This window comes from Lipophrys pholis (genome assembly GCF_963383615.2).
Source record: "Lipophrys pholis genome assembly, chromosome: 6".
Taxonomy (NCBI): Eukaryota; Metazoa; Chordata; class Actinopteri; order Blenniiformes; family Blenniidae; genus Lipophrys; species Lipophrys pholis.
Window position 1 is genome coordinate 2,594,554 of NC_137629.1, and position 10,000 is coordinate 2,604,553.

At 41.4% G+C, this 10,000-nt stretch overlaps 1 protein-coding gene across 1 annotated transcript in view; it reads right to left on the minus strand.

Moving 5' to 3' along the window:
- Positions 1 to 10,000, minus strand: part of LOC308111040 (relaxin receptor 2-like) — a 64,366-nt gene that overhangs the window by 51,479 nt on the left and 2,887 nt on the right. The window contains exon 2 of the mRNA XM_080465748.1: positions 2,787 to 2,924. Within this exon, the coding sequence (XP_080321874.1) occupies positions 2,787 to 2,924 (138 nt within the window). The remainder of the gene's footprint in view (positions 1 to 2,786; positions 2,925 to 10,000) is intronic.

Here is a 10,000-nt window from a genome sequence, read left to right on the forward strand (position 1 = left end):
CTGCAAACCTACAGAGTCACTGTGTGAAATGAGGTGAGCACAGAAACCGAAAATCTGAAAAACACAGAGTCAAAGGAGGTGGTACCGTGCTCCTCACATTGGTTTACAGGCTTACCGATTACCGAGTGAGAACCATGAAGACACAACGAACTTGACCAGCGCGGTTCTTCGAATGAAGAACTGGTGGAGAACATTCATGTGGTGGAACGGGTTGTTGTGACGGAGAACAACAACTGTGGTCCTGAACGCACGACAGCACTTCAAACGAAAATGCATCGTTTTGGCGTCGTAGTTTCAGAAAAGTTTCTCATTTGCATGCCAACAATTTGAAAACGATGTGCGTTTCCACGCTGTGGTGTAAACGGGCCTGAGGAGAACGACTGTGGTCCAAACTGAAGCCAGACTTCACTACACTGAGAAGCTGCTGTATTTTCCTCCGAAACTCATCTGTCTGAGCGAAATAAAAGATACTCTTTGAAGCAGGTATTGCAGCAATGAAGGCACAAACAAAGAAAAAAAACAAACAAAACAAAAGCAAGCGATCAAACAACATCCGTCAGTGTGAACAAACGGGGACAGATCAGTGATGGTGAAGTCCAGTGGGAGTCGGTCTCTGTCCTGCTGCACGTCTCACTGACTAAACTAAAGTAAACTGAACTAAACTTCCACCGTCTGTCGTCCTAAAGCTCCAAACTGCCCTGAAAGAGAGCAGCAGGCAGCAGCAAGCAGAGGCAGGCAGCGGCAGGCAGCAGCAAGCAGAGGCAGGCAGCGGCACACTGCACACAAACGGGTGCATGGAGCCTTTGACTTCCCAGTACGAGCCCTGTAAACAGAGGTTGTCTTACATTCACAGCATTACGGTCTACAATCTTAGTTCTTAGGTCCTACGGTACGCAGTATCGAGTCAAACAATAGATAGATGTATGTAGTAAGAGCTTCGATGCCTGACATAATAACAAAATCTACTTCTGTCTAAATGAACAAAGTCAATCGGTCCACTTTGTAGCACCACATTATACAAACAGTGCAATGTGTAATAAATGTTCAACTCATTATGTAACAACGCCGCATTTTGTAATAATCTGCTTCATTTTTTAATAAATGTTGCATTTTGTAATAACTTGTTCCATATTGCCAGTTATTACAAAATGCAGGTGTGTAGAGCTGCATTATGTAATAATAGTGCAATATGTAATAATGTAATAAATGTTTGTGTTTTTATGCTTTGTATAATAATTACATAAAATAATGTAGATTGCAGGTGTTTGTCTTGCAAAATTTCAATGCACCAATAATGTTTGTGTCAGTAATGATGTAATAATGTGTAGTTTTTGTTTCTAGCATGTGAAAAACATTCTCCATTATAATGAAAACAGTTCAATTTGATTTAGGCTTGAGCAATAAAACATCCTACTATTCTGGGTTTTTTTGTTAATAAATCCTAATTAATGTTATTCTGATGGTATAATGACTTTTCTAATTAAGGCATCAATTTTGATGATTTACTACATAATGCACCAAATTATTACACTTTCTTAAAGAAAGAGGAGCAATCGCATTTTGCAATAACTGCTGCAATATGTAACAATTACAAAATGAGGCAAGGTTTATTTATAAATGCAGCAGATTATCACAAAATGCAGTTCATCCATCCATCTTCTCCCACTTATCCGTTTCCGGGTGGCGGGGGTGTCAGTCTGAGCACCGTCACCCAGATCACATTGCACCAATTAAGAACCTCCCCTGCAGGTGGAGAGCCCACGGGAAGGTGGCGCCCAGCGTGGGACATGAGACATGGGACACGTCTACCTTGAGATTGAGAGTCTCATGCTCTACCAACTGAGCAAGCCGGGGGCACACAAGATGCAGTGTTATTGCACAATGAGTTGAAAATGTATTACATAATGTGGGTCTATACAGCCACAATATGTAACAAGCTATTACAAATGCGCCAAAGTTTATTACATAATGCATTCAAGAATTTTATTACAAAATGCGTCAAATTATGACAGAATGTGGCATTATTACATATTGAGATTAAAATTTATTACATTATTACCTATTGCACCGTTACTACATAATGTGGGGCTACACACCTTCTACTGCATTCTATCTAACGTATGTTTGTGTGGGGATTCTAAGTTCAATCTTATCAGCTCTTATCAACACACACACACACACACACACACACACACACACACACACACACACACACACACACACACACACACACACACACACACACACACACACACACACACACACACACCAGAAATGTATTGTTGGAGGGAATTAAACACCCCATCACCTTCAATCCAACAGTTGCCACCTAATTGCACGGCACTGCAGCAGAAACGACTCACAACTAAAACTGTGTGAATCCACATTATTGTTATGTTAAACTGAGGCCGCTCCTCATTTCGGGTGTAAAAATATTGATTCCTGGGGAAATGAGTGCACGTGCAGCGGTATCATTTCTCCTCACAAGCATGTTTTCATCTGTTTGGATACGAGTTCTTTGGTTTCTCTACCCGTCATTACACCCGCTGCTGACAACAGCCGGAGTCTCACCATCAGCTCAGCCGCTGTAATCGCACACACTTAGCTACAACTATTTAAAGCACCTATCCGAGTAATTCATCACATTCGCCGAAAACCCATCTGAGGCGAGCAATCAATTCCTGGAGTGTATTGATTGTGCTGTACATGTCAGGAAGCCCGAGGGGCCTCTGGAGTAAAAACGAAGTGTGTGTCGCTGTGACGTCACCGGTCTCAGACGGACTCACCACAGTTCTCCTCGTCCGCCTGGTTTCCACAGTCGTCGATCCCGTTGCAGTGCAGCGGCTGGGGGAGGCAGACGGTCAGGTTACCGCAGGGGAAATACCCCAGAGGGCACGTCGGTGCCTCCTCTGTGATGTTCAGTGCTGGAAGTTAAGAAGAGAAAAACAACTGAGGCCTCGTTTCCAGTGAAAACATCTTTTTACGTTTTAGTTTCAGAGAAGTTTGCCATTATGCTCCAAAGTCTTGAACACAATGTCTGTTTCACAGATACCCTAGAAACACTGAAAACTACGTAGCCAGGAGTTGGCGCTGTTGGTTGTTCTTGTAATGAAACTACACATACAGCAGAAAACAATGAGCTCTAAACATTAACAACAAGAGAACACGGACATTCCAGTGGACAGACCACCAAGTTGGATTGTTATTACGGTGACTGTCAAAATAAAACTACCAAGATGGATTGTTATTACCGTGACTGTCAAAATAAAACTACCAAGTTGGATTGTTATTACGGTGACTGTCAAAATAAAACTACCAAGTCCAGGAGACTATGGAATGGGGGTCATGACACCACAGAGGAAACACAGGGTACATCCGAATAGTCCCTCCTTTCTCCTTTCCTATCCACCTTTCCTTAACCCTGTGATGTCATCAAGGTGTTAGGAGGCTTCCTAAAGGGGTTAAGGAAAGGCGATCACGTTGTTGTGACAATCAGACTGCACTTCCACTAGGTGGCATAATAATAATCCGACGGTGGTGAAGCTTATTGACGTCTGTCGTGGTGAAAAAAGTACAAATGTGATAAAAAGTAGTATAAAGGTGGTTCCTGTCACTTTCCCCTTCTAACCTCTGATCTAATGTCAAACATCTCAAGGTTTGAATGTAAATGAAAGGAAAAGAGGAACTAAAGGGAAACGGCTGCCAGGTGAATAAAGAACCAATCAGAGTGAGAAGAGGCTCCACTAAAACTGGACTTTACTGTGTTGGTTCTACAACCTCCAGAACATTCCTAGTTGGGATCTGGGTTCTAGATGATTTCAAGTTGTTCTAGGCAGATTATTGCTTTGGTAACTTACATGATCTGCTCCTTTTTCAGTCATCCTGAGTTTCCCTGAACGATCCGATGAGCGGGTTCCTTTAAATGTTGTCGCTGCAAGGAATTGTGGGGGAACATGAGCTGGTCTCCTTTGGTAAAGGAACCATCAGTGGTTCCTAAGCTAAAGGAGGTTCTAAAGGAAGCATCAGTGGTTCTTAAGCTAAAGGAGGTTCTAAAGGAAGCATCAGTGGTTCCTAAGCTAAAGGAGGTTCTAAAGGAAGCATCAGTGGTTCCTAAGCTAAAGGAGGTTCTAAAGGAAGCATCAGTGGTTCCTAGGCTAAAGGAGGTTCTAAAGGAAGCATCAGTGGTTCCTAGGCTAAAGGAGGTTCTAAAGGATGCACTGAGCCTCCTTTCCTTATCTTAGTGAGAATTCCAACGCTCCTTTTCATGGCCGCCACTTAAACACTTCTGGGGTTTAAGGAGAAGTGGATAGGAAAGGAGATAGGAGGGACTATTAGGACACACCCTCAGTCCTAACCCTAACTTTTTATTCAGGCCGCAGTGCTCATGTTCAGCAAGCAGCGTTTCAGAAAAGTTGTGTTTTCCCTCGTTTCCCCGGAGACAGAGTTTTCCAAAAGTTCCACCTTGAGAGCAGTTTTCCAAAAGTTGTGTTTTAAGTGGCTCAGATTACCATTGTTGTGTAAACAGATACCCAAGATGCCAAGAAAGTTTTCAATTTTCACTAGAAATTCACAGACAAACAGAGACATAATGTGGAAACACTGGGGGGCTGTTAGTTGCTGTGGCAGCATTGTTCCAAGCTGATCTGCCCCCTGGGGGCAAATGGAGACAAATCTACAGGGGTTTTGTTTTGTTGTGGATTTTCACTTAAACTAGATCGTTTATTTACTTGAGTAATTGCTTCTTTAATTCATGTTATCACTCGCTCCCCTTTGTCTTCATTCCCTCCCGTTGACCAAAACAACCAAATACTAAAAATTATATATTAACAAAAGCAGGAGCATGACAGACATGGGATGGGGGAAAAAAAAAGAGATTTCTTGAGTTTGTAGCTTAAAAAGATTTTTATTTTGCAAATTCAAGTTTCTTCCCCCCCTACAGTTTTTCCTAATTTTTAACGTTCCGTTCTACCGTTCCTTGTGGGATTCCGTAGTTGCTGTTGAACTTGTATTTAAATCTGGTTAAAGCTTGAATTTATTGAATGACTGAGCCTCATTTACATTTTATTTTGGGATCGTTTATATGCATGTTAGCTCTGCGGACAAACAGCAATAAAGTTGCGCTTTTGACAATATATCTCATGTCTGCAGTCGTTCCTAAGTGCATTGACAAAAAAAAATCAAAAATCTAATTCTTCTTTAAAAATTCCTAGATTTTAATTTATTTTTTTAAGCCAAATCGCCCAGCCGTATGTCCGATGTCCTCCCATGCAGAGCGAATCACCATAAGGTACTCACATCTACCACAACGTAGTGCACTGAAGTGGGACAGTGCCCAATATAAGTTCATTTGTTGGATTCTGTGAGCTCTGATAAAGTTTTGAGCCGACTCGTGATTTGGGGTTTTATCGGTGTACAAACAGTTTGTTGGCTCCAGTGAGTTCTCTGACTGAACTGTGCTGTGTTTTAATAATGTAGGACCTTCTGTCATACTTCGGTCAAAGAGGACTGACAGTGCAGACTGACGGATGGGAGAGACATGACATAAGACTTCACACAGTGAAAATTATTCAGTCTATAATCTCACTCCGTACTGATTAATGATGTTTGTATGTCAAAGCCGAGCGCTCTTATTTAAATTCTGCATCAAGTTAAAAGGCATCAAATCCACATAATGAAAAATTACGTCCCACAAAAACATTCCCAGTTCAGTCTGTGATCATTCATGTAGCTCCTGTATGACTTTAACTGGAGTCGATCCCAGGTGACAAATCTCCAGGCCATTAGAGGAAAACAGCCGACAGCCGACATTACTGACGCCAAATAATCTCAAATAATCACAGTGGGAGGAAACCAGGGATGAACAGCGAGAACCTTCCCATATGGAACGGTGCTCAGAAGCCAAAGAAAGGTTTTGATGCTTTCACACACACACACACACACACACACACACACACACACACACACACACACACACACACACACACACACACACACACACACACACACACACACACACACACACACACACACACACACACACACAGACGTCAGTCCCACTAATGCCTCTCTGGTCCACCGTTGTTCTGGAAACTACATTTTAATGTTCTTCATTCTTAGCTAAGTCGTTCATTAAGTTTCTGATTTGACAGAATGTGTAGTTTTCCACTGAATGAGGCCTTAGCTTGACGCTCTATCTATTTCCATCTTCTTTATCCACATAGAAAAAATCCACAGAACCACTCGTGAAGTTTAACAGTTTACTTCGTCTCAGAAACAAAAAAAAAGGGGTGGTACCGGAAAGATGTCCAAAGGTGTTCAAAGTTATAAAAGTAGTCCGTTAAATCCAGGTAACAATCATTAATGATAAGAAAAGAAGGAGCGAGAAAGAGAGGGAGAGGTCAAAAGACCGTGTGGCTCCACTCTCAGACTGCCTGACTCACTGTCCCAGGTAACCCCAAACCCTCCTACAGAATGGGAGCATTCGTCCTTTGTTAAACACAATTCTTGATTAAAAGTCTGCATTTAATCATAAACCTCCTTTGTCGTTGAACTGTTTTCCGAGGCTTTCTGTGTTTTTATTATCAATAATTCATGCATCACACTTAGACTCCATTTACATGATAACATTAGCACCAATTAAATTATTATTCATAGTAATAATTAAATTGTAGTCTTGGGTCTTGGTGGTGTGTCGCAGAGTAAAGGCACAACACAGAAACTATTTCATAAAGAAGTCTGCAAACAAAACTGACGGGACGGCAGATGAATAAATGTCTCAAACCAAAAGAACGGCAGTATTTCTGCTCCAGGCTGAGCTGATTCGTACCATTGATTGGATTCTAAACACGTGTGCACAGTATTATATTCGCACCTATTGTATACACGCAAACACTTCCTAGATATACTCCTGGTTAAAGGAAATGCAATATGAGGATTCAAATGTAGAAGTGTGCGTAGTCAGACACAGTAAGGATACATCCTCTTTGATTCGTGTTTTACAAAACTCCCACAGCTTTCACTTTTCACTTTTCATCTCCTCTGCCAGTTCACAAATATTAGAAGTGATTCATCAGGTTCGACTCGTGCTGTGAGTAATCATTTGAAATGACTTTAGCCACATTCCATGAGACACCCTAACTAAAACCAAAGTGCTGTTGAGATATTGCATGATTGATGTCCAGGGTCACCTTTCATTTTAAGCCCATCAGATTACACACTAAATAAAGAGGAGAGCCACTCTGCTTTTTAAAATGCTGCCCGACGGTGTTTTTCATTAAACTGTGTGTTCAAGATGACACTCTAATCAATAGCTTTATATCTACGGTCACTAAATTTCACCGGCCTGAAGTGAAGAGAGAAGTACATTTTAAAATGACAGTTTTATCCAAGACAAACATATTTGCAGACATTTATTCTGTTCTTTCCTGCTTTTCTTCACATAATCACTGATGAAACTATAGAGTTCAGTCATTTTTTTGTTTTCTCAGGGCATTCCACTTTCCTCTCACAGACCAAAAACATAGAATAGAATAGAATAGAATAGAATAGAATAGAATAGAATAGAATAGAATAGAATAACATCATTAATCCCAGGAACATATTTGAAACATGTTTATAGGTTTTGTGATTCGACACTTTCTTAGGTCTTTTCAAGTGAAAATGGAAAACTTGTTGTTTTGGTTGTCTGTTTACATCATACGTGCTCCGAGTCACTAAGAAAAAGCAACTCTATGAAGACGCTCTGATTCCATCTCCATGGAAACGGGGAAAACGCACCTTTTCTGAAGCTTCGCTGCTTCACATGAGCGTAGTAGTTCTGCACATGCTCAGTGGATGGACAATAAGAACAATGTTTTCCTCTGTGGTGTCATGACTCCCAGTCCATATTCTCCTGGGACTTGGTACTTTTATTTTGACAATCGCCATCACAACAATCCAACTTGGTAGTTTTATTTTGACAGTCTGGTCTAGGAGGCATGCAGTTAGGGGGTCGTTGGGTGTTGTGGGCAGTTTGGGGAATAAACTGATCTGCCTCCTGGGGCTGAACACGCACTACAAACTACTCTTCCCTCCGTTGCTCTGTTCTCATGCTTTTTCTGTTGTGTAGGTTGTTTTTGAGATGTGATCATTTCAGTTTTTCACTGCTGTTGCTGGCGTTTTCGTCATCTTTGCTTATTCCCACTGTGGTCAGGTGGCTTTGCCAATAAATCAATAAATAAAGTCTACAACAGGAACCAGTCCTTCAGACCCTTCGTTTGCAGAGGGCAGATCTGTTTTCTTACTCCATTAAGCGCTCAGATCACTGGAGGGGCTGGAACTCACAGGACAGGACGCAATAAAGAAGATGAATGAAAGTGGTGAATAGTGGCCAGTTTGGGAAAACAGTAGTGAAATGAATGCTATTTCTTAAAGTCACGAGTTTCTAAACTTGTCAGACTTGAATTTTCTGGTAATACATAATCCTGAATAACACAAGCGGCCACATGAGTTGATGACGCTGACGAACTGTTTACAAACGCGTCAGCTTAGATAAGAGACGGCGAGTCGGGGAGAAGGGTAATTGATGATATATATATATGCACACAGACATCAAAGTGGCTCTTCAGAAACAAGCACAAGAAAGGATAGGAAGCCATTCTGAGATTATATTCTGGCACAGTTAATTAAAATCTTAATGGGTCAAAATGAAACTTTTAAAATTTGCAATGAAGTGATCTTTTTCCATTGAAGCACAAATCAAAGATCTGGCTTCATTTTCGTACCGATCAATCATCACGACACGATCAATCATTTTCACGTTCGTATCCAACATTCCTCATTGTTGCATGGCTGTAATGAGCACATCAGTCCAACATGACCTTTTCACGACGAAGGCGACATGAATATCAATTCATGGGGACTGAAGCACGATGGCTTATTTTCTTAGGAGTGATTTTTCATACTTTATATTGCACAATTTCTTTCATATAAATGCGCCCCACCAATGTGTCACATGTTTTGATGTATGTGATTTGCACCGGTTGTATGATGAAGGCCCAAATCTAAATTTAGATGTTGGTTCCTTCCAGGCACTTCTGGATTCTTCCACAATGTCTGTTAACTCACTGAGTTGGTGTCTGAGGTCCTGCTTACACGACAACGTTATGTGACAACACCTAATACGTAAAAAAAAAAAAAAAGAAGTGGTACGTTTACACTGCAGCAGCGGACACACTGATAACGGTGTAGTTAGCATGCCGGGCCACAGGACGGCACTGTTGCTTGTTCTTGTAATGAAACCACACAGACGCTATAAATGTGAACAAAATCGAGAGAACCCAATATTCGTATTCGTGGTCGTGGAAACAAAACCTAATCTTGAAGAGGACTGTGAATGCAACTCATCATTTTTGCTTTTTCGTTTCAGAAAGGTTTCATGTTGACATGTCAGCGTTTTGAAGACAATGTAGTTCGCATGCCTGGCCACTAGTGGGTGCTGTTGGTTGTTTGCAGCAGAGAATAATACGCTCTAAACATTAACAATGGGAGAACGTGGACATTCTAATGGACAGACCACCAAGTTGGATTGTTATTTTGGTGACTGTCAAAATAAAAGTACCAAGTCCCAGGAGAATCTGGCCTGGTGGTCATGACACCACAGAGGAAACACTGTTGTGATTGTCCAGATACTGAGCATGTGCAGAAGAACATTCTACTCCTGCCGTGTAGTGCATGTAAAGTAGCAGCATTTTCAAAAAGTTTAATTTTCCCCCCATTTCCATGGAGACAGACCATTTTTAAAATGTTCCACCTTGGGAGCCGTATTCAAAAAGTTGTGTTTTCAGTGGCTCTGAGCACCACTGTGGTGTAATCTGGGACTATACAACGCCCTTGACCCGGCCCAGCCTCTCTCCGAGCCTCAGTGACCCCATACAGCAGCAGATTGCGGCTGAATTAAAACTCCATTAAATTCCAGTGTTTGTGTTATTGTCAGTGAGATTTAGAAAGAAAAAAAACTGTC